A 16,103-nucleotide genomic window follows, 5' to 3' on the forward strand; every position below is an offset into this window, starting at 1 on the left:
CGGGTTATAAGTAAAAATATATATATATATATGAAACGAAACAACCGGTAAGATCGTGTGATACGCGTTTAGTGTAAAACACGCTAACGTCTACTTTTAGCCACCGTTCAAAACTCCTTGACCGGAAGTCGCGACCGCCATGTCGGCTACGACCGTAACTCGCTTGACGCCAGCTCAAAACTTTTCCTCCCTCCCCCTCTCTCTCTCTCTCTCTCTCTCTTCCACTCACTCCTTCCTTCCACCCCTCCATCCATCCACTCGTTGTTGTTGTGAGAGCGGGTGATGGAGAAGCCCGCCACCGGCACCGCTAACCAAGCGAACGAGAGAAAAAGGTGAAGAGACATTTTTTATTTTTAACAAAATAAAATCCCCCCCCACCAACGGATAAAAAACGGGAGCGGAAAGGAACGTGAGGGAATAGAATGGAGACGGTTGAGCAGCTCGTGTCCTTCCACCGCATTCAGGTCCAGTTGAGCGGGGGCGCGCCTTGGGGGTTCACGCTGAAAGGCGGGCTCGAGCACGGCGAGCCGCTCATCATCACCAAGGTAAACTTCTAACTGACATAAATAATCAATAACTCGATATATATGCCAATAACTCGATATATATGCCAATAAATCGATATATATGCGGGTTTTATGCGCGTATTGTCAAGTAAATTAGCTAAAACTTGCTTAAAAGTGCCTACAGCTGCTTTATTTTCATTTATTTTTCACGTTTTTTTTTTTTTTTCTATATGTTTAATATATTTGTTGTTGTTGTTTTTTTTTTTGTGGGGGGTTTAAGTTGTATTTGCACAGTATCACACTCAGGCTGACTTTAAGGAATTTTTGTTTCATGCAAAACCACCAAAACAGCATTTGTGGTCAGGTTGTTTTTTTGTGTTTTTCAGTCTGCTTGGTTTCAACTTTTCAACCCAAAGCTTTCAAAAAAATGAGGGTTAAAAACAAACAAAAAAAGGGGATATACCCACTTACATTGAGTGTACCCACTTCTAAAATCCCATTCATCCTTTTTATGAGTGGATGGAGGAAGGAATGAGGAATATACGTCTATTAAAATGCACAATTATGTAGTTTCTTACTCGTACGCGGGCAAAATCTGCACCTCCTCCTCTTGTGGCTAAATGTTAATTTAGTGGTAGTTAAGGGATATTGTGCAGATGCTACTGGCCCACATGTCACTGTTTATAACATATAATGTGGGGCAGTACACCCACGTCTCCAGGTACCACTACATCGCTTTGTTTTAACGTCTTCTTCTTCCTCTTCTTCTGCAGAGAATACAGAAAGTTATTGCCTGAAGCTGATGTTGATGTTCACTGTCTACTAATAAAAAAGCCTCTGTTTAATGTAATGCAGCAGGTTTTGGGGGTTCAGGTCAAAGGGTTTCACCCCACCCCCGCCCCAAACAGGGGTGGTAAAAGGGGTTCCCGAGGCTCTGTTCACCTCCCTGTCACTTCATTCATCCAGAGGGGTAAAAAAAAAGTGCTGACAGACGATTAAAACCAGTTCAGGTGGCAGAAACGTGCCCTCTTTTTTTTTTTGGTTAGGTATTGCAGAAACCAAGAGGTATGACACCGAGTGTTCAGGTGTGTTTCTGGGGGGGGTTGGTGAGATTTGGACGTGACCTCGTCTTGTGCGATAAAGTCCCGGGGGGGGCAGACGTTTTTTCCACCCCTTCTCACGGTTTCAGGCCGCGGGCGGTGGAGCTCCTGGAAGAAAAGGAGGGTGCCCTTTCTGAATTACTGCAAGTAATTATTGGTGTGTGTTCTGCTGGGGGTGGTCTGTCTGTCTGTCTGTCTGTCTGTCTGTCTGTCTGTCTGTTGTGTGTGTTCATAAGTAGGCCGTTGGACCATGCAACCTCTGCTCTCTCTCTCTCTGTCTGTCTTTCCCTTCCCTAGTCTCTCGCCCACTCTTGTTCGAAAAAAAGTGGCCGCATCGGTGGTGTAAATGTTGGCCGGCCCCGCTGCTTATATTCGCCACAGCACCACAGCGGGGGCAATGGAAAAGCCAGGCTCAGTCATCTGGAAACAACACACACACACACACACACACACACACACACACACACACACGCTTACTGACACACACTTAAGTCACACAGCCCCTGGGAAAATGTGACTGGGACTGCTAAAGGAGATAAAAATCAAAAACTGTGCTCTGTGGCTGTTTTGTGTCCAGTGGCTGGTTAAAACACACACACACACACACACACACACACACACACACACACACACACACACACACACACAGAGAGAGAGAGAGAGACTGAAACACACTCACAGTAAAGTAGCTGAGGCGGTGAGTGCTGCACGGCGGGGGGAAACTGTGGTGCAGAAAAGTGTTTAATGATTAAGTGTTAAGTCCTTGGAAGGAAGGAAGGAGGAGAAAGAGAGGAACATTAGAGAGGGAAGGTAACGTCGAGGTGTGTTTTAGCTTCAGCGAAGGGCCCGGAGAGAGTTTTCCATCGGCCTCCACACACTGAAGGTTTACTGTGTCTGTATGGACCACGGCTGAACACAGTCATAAGAGAGAGAGAGAGAGAGAGGAATCAGCATGAACTCTTTTAAAACCTATAAGGAGTCTTTATTTACGCCACCTGGAAGCATGAATGCAGAAGTGAAACGGCTTTATTTTGAAATTCTTGCATTATTTTCGCACATGCACGAGTTTTAAGGCAGAAGAGTGTCACAGTATCACTTTTTGGGGCCAGTGCTGAAATCAATTAATCATTTAAGCTTCGTATCAAGCAAAAAAGCCCCAAATTAGCTCCTCAAATGTGTGGATTTGCTGCCTTTCTTCATTATAAATAGAAAATGTTTTAATTTTTTGGACATTTTTGGACAAAACGAGACATTTGATGACATTTTATACCCCCCTCCATCCATTTTCTGCCACTTATCCAGATCTGGGCAGTAGCTCGTACCCTCGTTGCCCCGACCTCTGGTTCTTCTGTAAAAGGGGGGGGGGTTCAGAAAGCGTTCAGAGCGCGTCTCACAGATTTACATCAGGTTTATTAGATTGTTAAAGTGCATTATGGGAAGGGTTTGTTGCACCATTTATCACCTTCAAGTGTGTTTGAACGAGTCAGTCTTCTGCGGTTTTGTCGGGGCAGTCGTGGACTATGAGTGTGCATTAATAAATAAAAAAAAGTGCCCCCCCCCCCTTTTCCAGGATGCTTTTTGAAAGCATGTTCGCTGCTGCTGTAGGAGGGGGAAGGGTGGCTTCAAGAGTCGGAGAGACAGCGGAGGGATATAAGCCATTTGGTCAACATTCCTCCAAGACCATAACAAATTACCACTGTGGAGAGTGTGTGTGTGTGTGTGTGTGTGTGTGTGTGTGTGTGTGTGTGTGTGTGTAGCTCGGCTCTGAATGCTGCTTTCCTTGCGGCCAGCGATCAGCTGTGTGATGACACGGCGAGTTTAAAGGTTTTTTTTTTTTTTTTTTATCTGTTCAAAGTCAGCCATTAGCTTTGTCGTCACTCAGCCACTTAAGTGAGTCAGCCTGTCGGTTGTGGGCCGACTTATATCAGCTCGCGGCTTAAACGCGCTTAGGTTGAACGTACGTGCGGTGGCGTGGCGTGCACACATCATCCATATCTGTATGTCAAAGAAACAGCACTGAGAGAAGCACTATTAGCTTATTTATTCTTCTATTTTTTTTAAGTTTTCATGTTTGTCACCTGTGTCCTCTCAAAGTTACAGATTGCAACTAACTCACTAAAACATGGCGAGTCAACACGGTGGACGCTATGGAAGACAAACTGCGGCGTCTGTAGATAAAATGCGTCTCGTTCTAAGGTAACAAACTGCGGCGTCTGTAGATAAAATGCGTCTCGTTCTAAGGTAACAGTTTCTATATTTAGGTCATTAAACACTAATTAAAACATACCTATGGATATTATATTCAATTACTGCCGATAGATCCTCCTGAAATGTTACGCACTGGACCTTTAATCCACATTAAACTCACATTTTATTGTAAAATCCCAGAAAACCATCCACACTCGCTCTCAAAAAGATGATTTAAACTGAATAAAAGTAGATTGAATTGAATAAAAACACATAAATACAAACAAACATGAACTTTATGTGCATGTTGGATGCCTGGGCTTGACCTCGGTGTATGTTTACAGACTTAAAAACTATGTTTTTGGTTGTAATTCATCACTTAAACCTCCACCAGTTGTCATTCCCATGTGCTTTTTTTATATGTCCTTTTGTCAAATGTGGTTCGTGATGACTAAGTGGTGAGTTTCTTTCATTGTTGTGTTTGACAGAGCAGCTGCTGTTGAGCTGTCAGCTCACTTTCATATGTGGTTTTATGATCTACTGTGAGCTCCCCGGCCGATTTCTGCTGGGGGGGGCGAAGACATGTTTTCTGTGAGTTCGTGTCTGCTGGTTGGCTGCGCTCCCTGACTTCAGGGCGGTGTTTCCCATGGGACAGTTCGGAGTCCGTCTTCGCCTTAAAACCTCCAAAGATGGGCGCTGTTATAATTCATTGGCTGGTTTAGTTTATTTGAATGCTGTTAATTTAAGAATCAGTTAAATCGTATAATGTTTTTAACACAGAAACGGTTGTTTTGATGGATCCCAGTTGCTTGTGTGAACTCTCTGGACTCTCGTGTGTTTCCCACCAGACCTCTGCAGACCCCGTCTGCTATCTAAATGAGCATCAGACTCTACATGTTGTACTAGAGTCTGTCTGAGTGGTCTGACGCAGAGCCTCACTGGTGCACAGCCTTCATTATCGTTCATTATCGTCATTATTTCCATGGCGTGTGTGTGTCTGTGTGTATGTTTTGGAGGCACAGTAGTTGTTGTTACCTCCTATGAAGAGATTTTATACCAAAAGATGTCTTTTATAAGTTATATTAGTAGATATCAAAGAGAAAGAGAGGCTTCATTAGACTTAAACTGCACCGTCTACCTTACAGCTCATTACTTGTATGTCAGATTCAAACCAATATGGTGTGCATTCACTTTCCACCTGAGGAAACCGGTCCAGTACTCGGAGAGAAAGAGAGAGAGAGAGAGAGAGAGTATTAACCGACCCACTATCTTGGTTACCACTGGCTGAGCGCTAAGCGGTCCATTTTCTTTGTGGTCCACATGCTTTACAAAGCTGGATTCAGTCAGCCCACCAAACAATCAGCCCATCTCCCAGGCTGCCCCGACCACCGAAACCAACAGCGAACTGCTGACCGACGACGGGAGGTAACTCCGACTGGGCTCCTTGTTGGGTTGTGGGTTGCGAACGAGGTGAAGGGAAACGACGCTGCTGGAAAGTTTTGTGGGTTTAGTTTCCCCAAAGGTACAATTCATGTATCCTGTGTATGAACTCCTTCTTTCTGGTGTCTGTTTTTGGTGAATCATGATGTTCTCATTCAGCCCCTTCAGGATTTAGTTGCAGCCAGAAATGCCTGATTTCACAACAACTTCTCTAAAGAATTGTGATGTTTTTAGGCATTTTTTTTTTTGCAGGATTTTGACATTTGGCTGTAAAGTTCACCGACCGACTGCTATCATTGGTTTAAAGTCGCCGGAAACTACGACGATTGGTCAGATCGGCGGAATATGGACAAAAACAATCGGACAAAACGGTTGAATTTGCTGTAAATTGTTGCTTGTAAGGGGGATGTAAAGTTGAGAGAGTTGTATGGTTCTTAGTGGACAGTAAATCCTTTAAATCTGAGGTTCTCTCGTTGTCGTCACAGTTTTTGTTGTCAGCGCGCGTGAGACACAAATGTATTTTATCAAAAGGTTTCAAGTTTCAAACAAACGTTCAAGATCAGGTGAAACTCTTATCAGAGACGGCTGTTATCTCGCCTCCGCGTTGGACTCTTACAGATCATCACGTTCTTTGACTCTTGCTACTGGTTTCAACAGGGTTTATTAAAGAATAATTACCCCTTAAAATGATCGATCCCCTGTCCTCTGCAAGTTATTGATCTGCTTTGACGTGAACGAAAAGGCTACTGCAGGAGTATAAAAGACCTTGTTGCACAAGTTTCACCTCAGTTAAATCGACCTGGGAACGGCTCTAATGTGGGTTTTTGAAGGATGTTGATCTCTTTCTTCTGGCCTGTTGTTTCTCGTGGGGGGAAGCGTACCAGCAGCAGAGTGTCTTTTCAAAACGCCGCGAAGAATATCTGATTCGCCCCCGAACAGGCAACAAAGATTGGAGACGATAATCTTTCTCTCTCTCTCTCTCTCTCGAACCCCGCTGTTGACGGTAACAGAAATCCAGGGATTTTACCAAAGAATGTTTTGACATGTGGTCGGAGGTATGCAACCAAATGTCTCGGGCTGGTAAACAGTGTGTGTGTGTGTGTGTGTGTGTGTGTGTGTGTGTGTGTGTGTGTGTGTGTGTGTGTGTGTGTGTGTGTGTGTGTGTGTGTTACTCCCTGCATTCCAGTAAAGGTAGCCTCCAGTAGCAATCTGCACTGCGGGGGGTAGATGAGGATGCCATCAGATAGAGATGCTATTGTCTCTACTGTGTCTGTGTGTGTGTGTGTGTGTGTGTGTGTGTGTGTGTGTGTGTGTGTTGCTAACTGTCCTAACTAACCCAAAACATATGTCGAAGCAGCGACTTAGTCCACAATAGAGCTTATTGATGAGAGAGGCGGAAAGATTTGAGCGTGTTTGTGTAGTTTTTTGCATTAAAAACAGGACGGAAAAGGGAAAATTCTGTTTAATTTTGATAATTAGTTAATCATATTAAGTCCTTTTATGAAGCAGATAATGCCCCCAATTAAATGTGAATATTTGCCGTAATAGAAACTTGAATATCTTCTGTGTTTTGGGGTCGTTTGTCAGAGTAAACAAACGATTTATTTTTATTTTTCACTATTTTATATCAATTAAAGGGTTTATGAGCTGGATGGACGATTGGAAGTTGCTGCCCTGCTGTCAGAGTGGATTCAAGGATTATTTTTTAGTTTTTATTAACCTTTTTCCATTAATTTAGTCTGTAAAATGTCGGAAAAAGGACAGCACAATTTCCCAGAACACAAAGACTGCTCGATTATTAATTAATTATTAGCCTGTTCCATTATCGGATCCGATATTCAACATTTTTCCGATCATCTGTGTCGTTATTTCATAAATAAATAATTAAAAGTTGTTCTTCATGTGCCTCTGATGCAGCTGCTCTGTATGTAGTCTCTCTCAGCGTCCTGCACACAGAAATATCTGATTGGTTACACGAGTGATAATCGATTAATCATTTATTTTAAAGATAATATTGAAAAGTTAATTAAACATATGACTTTTATAAATAAACTCTACTACTGGTTATTTAAAAACCACATTAACTAACACGAGGACTTAAGTCTACTATGTAAATGTGCCAGATTTAGCCATACAGGCTTGTTATCATCTGCAGTCGCTGGCAGGTTGATGGAATATTGATTAGTTATCGGTTTCCTTGATTCCCTCCTAATAACTGGTAGTATCTGTCTGTATCGGCCATATTGGTCGATCCCTGAACTGAACCACAGCTTGGGAATAAGTAAAGTTACAGGCAGTGTGTGTGTGTGTGTGTGTGTGTGTGTGTGTGTGTGTGTGTGTGTGTGTGTGTGTGTGTGTGTTATTGTGTGTTGGGGTGGGGTTGGAATGTCTCTATCTCTGATCTGTGGAGCCTTTAGCTGTTTCTTTTAGGCTACGTCTGGAGGCTCTCGCTCTCTCTCACTCACACACACACACACACACACACACACACACACACACAAAAAATAACACCCTCTCTTTGTGTGTAGGTACATTAGTACACTGACCCTCAAACACACACAACATTGTTATTATTGTAGTGTGTGTGAGTGTGTGTCAGGGAAAATGAGAAGATATAAAAGATACATGACATAGTTGTGTGTGTGTGTGTGTGTGTGTGTGTGTGTGTGTGTGTGTGTGTGTGTGTGTGTGTGTGTGTGTGTGTATCGGGGGTGTAAAGTCCTGACCTGAGGCTGCTGCTGTTGTTATTGTTTTTGTCCGACACTCTGCATTTTCAGAAACCCCCCCTTTACCCTCTCACTGGGGGGTAACATTAAACACACACACAACAAACACACACACACACACACACACACACACAACACACACACACACACACACACACACACACATCTACACATATATACACACACTCAGCCATGTTTTTTTGTCCTCAGATTACACCAAAATTGCATCTTGATGCGATGGGGGACAGTTTCTGAGACCCCTGTTGGGGGTTTGTGTTCTGCTGATTTGCACATTTTGACCCCCCGAGATCCGTTAGTGGATACTGTAAAAATACTCCACTACTTATTTAAGTAAAAGTATGTAATTAGTATCAGCAAAATGTACTTAAAGTACTCATCCTGCAGTGAAATGGTCCCTGTTAGTGTTTTATTGTTATATCTGATGTTTTTGGATTCGTATTCCTGCTGCATTCGTCTGTATGTTGCATTTTTACTGCTGTCTATGTTTCAGGTTGAGCTCATTTTAACTACTTTGTAAACTGTTGGGTAGTTTAATCTTATCTCATCATATGTTTGTAGAGTCGCTGTCCTGTGGGAACCACGTTGTATCTCTAAAAAGACAACTTTTCATAAGAAAAACAGACTGTTTTCTGCTTTGTGACAATGCGTTTTCCAGCGAATCGAAAGCTTTCTTTAGCTTAAGAAGTAGGAGAAATAAAGGATAAAAGAACATTTCCTCTTTCTGTTTGTCAGAAAAAAGTCAAATTCAAAGTCTCCTGGAGTGACTTTAACTAAAGCTGTCACACAAATACACATAGTGGAGTAGTTTAAAGTTGCATAACATGGAAACACTCAAGCAAAGTACTTTTTAATATGCACTTAAGAAGAACTTAAGAAAGTTGTGGCCTCAGTATGAAAACATTTGTGGGATTCATTGTGTCATAATAAGAAAGACACAAAGCAAGTGCACCTTGACTTTAGTTGTTAGGGTTTCTTTTATCAAACTTCTTTTATTGGCCAAAACTCGATTAGTGATCGATTAATCGCCGAGTATTTAGATGATTAACTGGTGCTGTTAAAGGTCCAGTGTGTCACATTGGCAGGAATGGAATAAAATACTCACAGGTGTGTTTAAATGAGTGTTTAATCACCTGAATATCAGAATCTTTATGTTTTTATTACCTTAAAATGAGACGTTTTTATCGACAGACGGCTCCTCTGAGCTCGCAAGGGCTGTATATGCCACTAAACTACCAACTGGGCCTTTAACCAAAAACATTTAGTTCATTTACTGACTGACAGTTGCAGTGCTGTCCTGTAATTATCATCCCATGTTGTCCGATGCTGGAATACCCCATAATCCCACCTTTGTTTCCTGGTTTTCGGCCCCTTCTTTGTAACATTTTCCACCAACCGCTGCCGACATTAAACGCAGTTTCCGAGCCATTACGTCGGATTAAGAAACTGTTACAAGCACAACTTTTATGTGTGTGTGTGTGTGTGTGTTGTGTTTTCTGTACGTCTGTGTTTATATGTTTACAGTTTATTGCAACGAAGCCATGCCCAAAACCCCAAAGAATGTACCCACACACACACACACACACACACACACACACACACACAACACACACACAAAGCACAAATTCCACCATGCAGTGCGGTCCACTCTCTCGTGGCTACCCTGGCAAGTCGACTCCAGTTTGAGGTCTAAAATGACACAAAACTCTCTTTGTTTACTGGATCTTCTCTCGTCGTCGTCGTTCCTCCCGTCTGCCCTCGGTGGCGTCGGACGGAAACATCCCTCTTTTCCTCCCCCCGTGCTTGTCAGGCGATGCAGGTTATTCGGGGAGGATGTTAAGTGGGATTTTTGCGAGTCGTAACCTCCCTCGCGTTCGCTCCTCGATGGATGAATGGAACTTCTGAGCGATGAAACCAAAATTTGTGGGCGCAGGGGAGGAAGAGGAGGAGGAGGACAGTGGGTGTGTTGCATTCCTGTCGGTTTGGAGAGTTATGAGGAGTTTGCCCAAATTCGGGTCGGATTCGGGTTTCTGAAAGCTGATTAAAAGCTGCTGATAATCAATATTCGATGTCTCTTCACATAAATTAGAGGGATTTAGTGGCTTTGCTGGAAATTTATTCATTTTATAATAAAAGAAAGGCTCTGAAACAGCATTTTTTTGACCACTGCGGGATACAAAAACTGTACTTAAGTCTGGACTAATTAAATACTTTTAATGTGAAGAACTCTTAATGACAGGCTGTATAGTTGGGAGACTGTGGGATACATGTACTGCCCCTAAAATGTGCAACAAATAGCTGGTTTTTCGAGCTGTCTGTGGAGTCGTAGGGGATGAAGGTGCTGCTTGATGATGCTTTTTTACAGTTTTTATTAAAAAAAACGTACTTTATTTGTATGTTTCTTTCGTGGTTAAAGACTTGTTACCTCTGCAGAAACATTTTAATTAAGTAAAGAGCAGTCCAGTTTCATCAGAGGAGCAGTCCTCTGGTGTAACGGTAGAGTTTTCTATCATTTAACAAGAAACTAAGACATCCAAAGGTTTTACTAGAAGCATCCAGACTGAGTTTTTTGCGTAAGAGATTGAGCTGCATGAGTTGGAGAGACAGTCGGGGTGTGATGGCGATGGATGGGAGAGGGAAATGTGGGAAAGATGGATGAAGTGGGACAGACAGAAGGATAGAAACGTAAGAATGAGACAGGAAGACGGTGGATTAAGGAGGATAAAAAAAGGTGAATGAAGAGAACAGACCAAGAGCAAAAAAAGAAATTGGCGAGACGATTTGATTAAAATATAAACAGGAGGAGCGGAGGTTGTCTTCAGCTGCTTTAGCTGTAGGCTGATAGCTGGATAATAGATGGATGGAGAGAGAATAGATCAAAAGATAGAGGAGGTAGGGAGGGGGGAGGGGGGAGAAAAGAGGGCAGCCAGGGGAGAGTAAAAGGTTTCAGATTTCTGGACACAGCTGGCAGATTGATGCTTTCCTGTCTTCTTGTCTGCGTGTTTCTTCTTGTGTTGAAAATACTCTGTCCTAATATTTGTTTTGAGCCTCTGAAAAGTGTATCCCCCTCTCAATATTCATGATTCAATAAGCAACAAAGTGAGAAGTTGTCCTGTGGAGTTTCATAAACAAACAAAACATATATTCACATTCACTGTTTCTCCCTAAAACGACACAGCTTTTAAAGGATTTTGGAACCTGTAATGTTGTTTCTTGGCACTTTTTGGCTACATCCCTACCGTTAAGTGTCTTTAAATCCCCCTGATTATAATTATATTTTCAATTTACACATAAAAACACCTTAAAAGCACCAGGTTTTTTAAAAAAAAAACAGTCAAATTATCGCAAATTTCCCATATTTCCGCTGTGTTTTCATATTTTTGTTGGTTTTAATGTTTGACTGTAGCTCTTTTCATGGCACCTTCTTCTGCAATGGTTTAATGGCACCCAACTGGAGAATTACTGCCACCAACTGTTTATCTTAATGCTTGCAGTCAATAGTAGTGGATGAAAATGTCCTTTAGCTGATGTAAATTTGGTTAAAATTTGAGCCAAACCTGGATGGAAGCTGAAAAACTCCACTGGGTACCTTTTTAAAAGTTTAATTTAAAGCAGATTTATGTAGTTAAACCCCCTTAAAACCGAGCTAATCTAACCTGGTTTAAACACACTGCACAACTGTCAGCACATTTTGATTAAAAGTCCTATTTGGTGCTCCGGTTAACGGCACAAACATAAATCTCTCACCTGAAATAAACAGAACTGTTACCTAATTCAGGGTAGTTACCCATAGGTGGTTTTTGTTGTTGTTTTTAATATTAATTAGAAGCTGAATGTTCGCTGATCTGCAAATCTGTCTACAGCTGTTCAATTAACTGCTGATTCTTGGATTTAACGCCCATCACGAAGGCGTTGAGCAAGTTATTGTCGACTAATAATCGGTTTCATGTAAAAACTGAGGCAGAGAACGGCAGGTCCACAAACATTGGAGGATGTTGAGGTTAATAAATGCTGAGAACCACTGTTTCAAAACAGCTTTAACCCCAAGATTTATTTCCATCCATCAACTTTTTATCTACAAAAAAAAGGCCTCAAGGAACTTAACGTGGTTTTGGATCTAATTGTTATCAATTTCTGGCCTCAGCTTTTCCATAAAAATACTTGAAATGAAGCCCAGATTTAAAAAAAAGACTAAATAATATAATAATAATATGAAGAGAAAGAGTTTTGAAAGCTGTTGAAGCACATTAACTCTCTTTGTCTCGCTTATAAACACACAAACCAGAGCGGAGAGCGGAGGAGAGACGAGGTCAGTTAGTGCACATTAGGAAGTTAATGTTTCACCTCTATTTAAGTGTGTGTGTGTGTGTGTGTGTGTGTGTGTGTGTGAGAGAGAGATAAAGAAGACACACACACACACACACACACACACACATTATGACATTGATGGATCAATCCGGTCCGTCTGTGCTCCCACCAGGCTGCTGACCTTTTGAGCTTTGCTATTGTCAGCGTTAGGCACCGGATCTAATGGCTTCCATACTCCACCAGAAACTCTCAGCCAGGGGTGTGTGTGTGTGTGTGTGTGTGTGTGTGTGTGTGTGTGTGTGTGTGTGTGTGTGTGTGTGTGTGGACGCAGTTTATATTTCAACTGACACACACCATAAAAGAAGACAAAATAAAAAAGTCACATTTACTTTATGGGAAACATCTTTGTAGTTGTAATGCTCACTTTGTAACAAGGCACATTTAAGGTTAATATACTATAGCTAACTTTAACATTTCCTTTAATGATGCCAAATTGAATATTTTACCTTATTTTTATTGCATTAATGTTTCATGTTTCACCTAATTAATAAAAGTATGATCTGACTTCTCATCTGTCTTCTCATTGGTTGGTCAGATGTTGTTGGGTTTGGTTTAATATGGGATTCAAACCCACACGTTTGGGTTAAAATCAACCCCGTGTAGAGGTTGTACACTTGAAATCCTCTGAACTAGAGAAGTACTTAGTAGTAAAGTATAGTTTATAGCTACTTTTAGCTTGTTGTGTGTCCTCCAGGTCTTCTCGGACAACAGATTTAACACCAGTTGTAAAAGAAAATACAGCAGCTGGATTTTATTTTAAACTTTAATTATATAATATCCATGTTTAGAACAAATTTCTAGTAACTGTGGAAATAAAGTAGAGCTGCACAATTAATCGAAATGATATCAAAATTGCAATATGAGCGGCAATTGTTAGGTTAAAGGTCTGTAGTTCTTAAGAGATGCCTTGGACTACAAATCTTGTGTTTGTGTTCGGTGCAGACGCCCAAGAATGTCTCAACTTCAAGATTTTAATAAATTATTTTAGTGAAAATGTAATTTGTGAGGCACAAATAATAAATCTTACACTGATCGTGATTCTTATCGTAGTCGCAGTATCTGTCAATATACCCACAATATGATGTTTTTACAATGTCGTGCAGCCCTAAAATAAAGTGCTATCTGCTGTTGTTGCTTCTAAATACACCTGCATGCATCTAAAAACAAAAATCCCCTAAAGATTGTTTTCCTGTTTCTGTACATGTGATATTTTTCTGGATTATTTGTCCCAGATTGCGTAACCAGAACAGACTGTTTCCTTTGTGTTTCCTTTGTGTTTCTTTTAGCTCGCAGCCTCAGAGCGTCCTCATAAAAACCTCTCAGAGTCAAACTGTTTTCATTTGTGTATTTGTGTCCCCCCCCCCAGAGAGCCCCGGTGTCCCCCCCTTTGTTGTGTTACATGTGTTACATATAGTGTGTGTGAGTGTCTCTTTAAGTGTATGAGTGAGGTTAAGTGTCAGTGTTTGAGTGTCAGCTTTATGGTGGATTAGAAAGACCCAGTTTGTGTGTGTGTGTGTGTGTGTGTGTGTGTGTGTGTGTGTGTGTGTGGGGGGGGGGGTTGTTGTGGTGGATTATGGGAGTTTTGAGTGTGTGTTTTATGATGTATTGACCTGGATGATGGTTGAGGGTTAAGGTTCGACAGGTTGGCCCGAGAGTTGAAAAGGGCGGCGGTGGCGGCGGCGGTTGGGGGGTTAGCTTTGGCGCTGCTCTGCTCCTTCGCTAAGCATTCTGGGAAGCAGAGCTTTGATGTGGTCCCGACAGCTCGGAGTCTGTAATGAGGGGCTTGTTTTCACAGATTAAGGGAGATTTTAATGGCATTAGTGGAGCTTAAGGTGGTAAGAACATCTTTGGTGTAAAGTAGTCGGGTTTCTGCCTCAGATCGCCTGTCAATCAAACGCTGCGGGCGGCGCAGTGACGTCTGGAAATTAAGTCTTTGTGTTTTCACCCCTCGGCAGCTGAGTCATCCTCACCTTCTCAGCTCTTCTTCCCTTGAGTCACTTTCTTACCGGGGGGAAACTCCTGCTGCTGCAGACCTCCCCCCAAAAAAACAACAAAAACAGGCTTTTAGTGGAGAAAACTGTTTTCATAGGCTCATAAAATGTATAAGTATGCATGTTTTAGAAGCCAATAACATTAAAAAAAATCACTAAATGTTCCTTTCTTCCTCACTTTACCCTCTTAAAACATGAATTTAACAACAAGGTTACAGCTTTTCGTGGTCGTTCGTCATGACATTTACACATAAGATGCCTCGTCACATCTGTGTATCCTCCTGAATTCATACGCCGCCCGAGTTACAGGACTTTTAAGCCAAGCAAAAACAAGTGTCGCTACATTTCTTGGCCCCTCTTCAAGCGGCAGGAGGAAGAGGAGGAGGAGGAGGGGGAGGAGGAGGGCAGGACTTTTTAATTTGAATTTAAAATATTTAGTCTCGTCCCGGGAGCTCGGCTAATGAAAATATACGAGTGAGGAGACCCACCAGAAAGCGGCCGCAGCACATTTTAAACATTTTAAACATTTTAAATAATTGCTGGAAATATTTTCCGGATTAAAAACAAACACGAGAAAGCCGCAGAGTCGTTTTAGATATATAGGTTTGTGTGTACGCGGAGGAATGCGCTGGAATAAACGTCAGCGTGGTAATAAAGATAGTTAAAAAGGTATTACTCCTCATTTATCTTGTTAAGAACATCAAATGAGACCATTAAAAAAAGTCAAAATAGTCTAAATAGAGTCCAAATAAACCAATTACAGTTCGATTCGCATCCATTATGTGCTTTTGTTCTGTGTTCGGGGTTTAACAAACCTCACTCTGGACGAGTCCAAAATGATTTAAACTAACTCTGGTGGTCAGACTGCTGCTCTTGGTGATCCCGGCTCCCATCCGACCGGCACAATACGTCTTTTATATCAGTTATTCTGTGGCTGAAATCGGTTATGTAACTGTCCAGATTGGTATCAGTTGGATGTTTTATGTGTTTCCTGTTTCTCTTTTGGCCAAATTGCACAAGAACAGGCGGAGGATAAGCTCGGCAGACATGATTTCACACGACACCAGGGGTCTCTAACTCAGGAGGGGGCCACTACAGTGTTCATAGCGCTATATTATGAAGATATTTCCATTACTAATTCCATCTTAATCTGTCCTCCTTTCTGAGCAGCTGAACGTAGTGTAGTCCCACCTTGTTGAAGAAGACCAAGGTTAAGATAAATCTCCTTTTATGCACCGTGTGTGACTATAAGTGACATCTTATGTAATTTAGGGTAAAGTTAGGGAAGCTTAGAACTTGAGTCCTCACACATACGGGGATGAGATATGGGAAGGAGTACGGCTCAGGTTAAATACCCCTCCATCTAATAGCCTTTAAAATTGGGTTAGCTTTACTCTTGTGCTTCACATGTACCAAATTTTTAAAGAATTTTCTATGAAAACTTAGTTTAAATTAATATGAAACAACTAGAAACCGTACAACAATGGTTCCCGACGTCCACTAGGGGTCGCCAAAGCTCCACGGTGGGGTCACGAGGCCTTCTTGATTTTAAGGCGTGCTAGAAAACGGTTCACTTTTGTGCAGAAAAGTAAAGTAAATAGTCTAAATAGGACAATGGCCAAGTGTCAGGGATGTGTGCTTGTTACAAAATGTTAAATAAATACATAAAACAGACAGAGAATTGTATAAAAAGTTCCCAAAACAGGAAATAATTTGCTTAAAATTCATCCAAAGTCACTTGTTTTACACAAACTTCCTGCAGTTACT

The 16,103-nt window shown here is 41.7% G+C and overlaps 1 protein-coding gene across 1 annotated transcript in view; it reads left to right on the forward strand.

Annotated features, from left to right (window-relative positions):
* Nucleotides 1–249: 249 nt before the first annotated feature.
* Nucleotides 250–16,103, forward strand: part of shroom4 (shroom family member 4) — a 70,490-nt gene continuing 54,636 nt past the window's right edge. Inside the window, 1 exon segment of the mRNA XM_051400414.1 lies at nt 250–545. Coding sequence (XP_051256374.1) covers nt 423–545 — 123 coding nt within the window. The 5' untranslated portion in view covers nt 250–422.

This window comes from Dicentrarchus labrax, unplaced genomic scaffold (genome assembly GCF_905237075.1).
Source record: "Dicentrarchus labrax unplaced genomic scaffold, dlabrax2021, whole genome shotgun sequence".
In the NCBI taxonomy this organism is placed as follows: Eukaryota; Metazoa; Chordata; class Actinopteri; family Moronidae; genus Dicentrarchus; species Dicentrarchus labrax.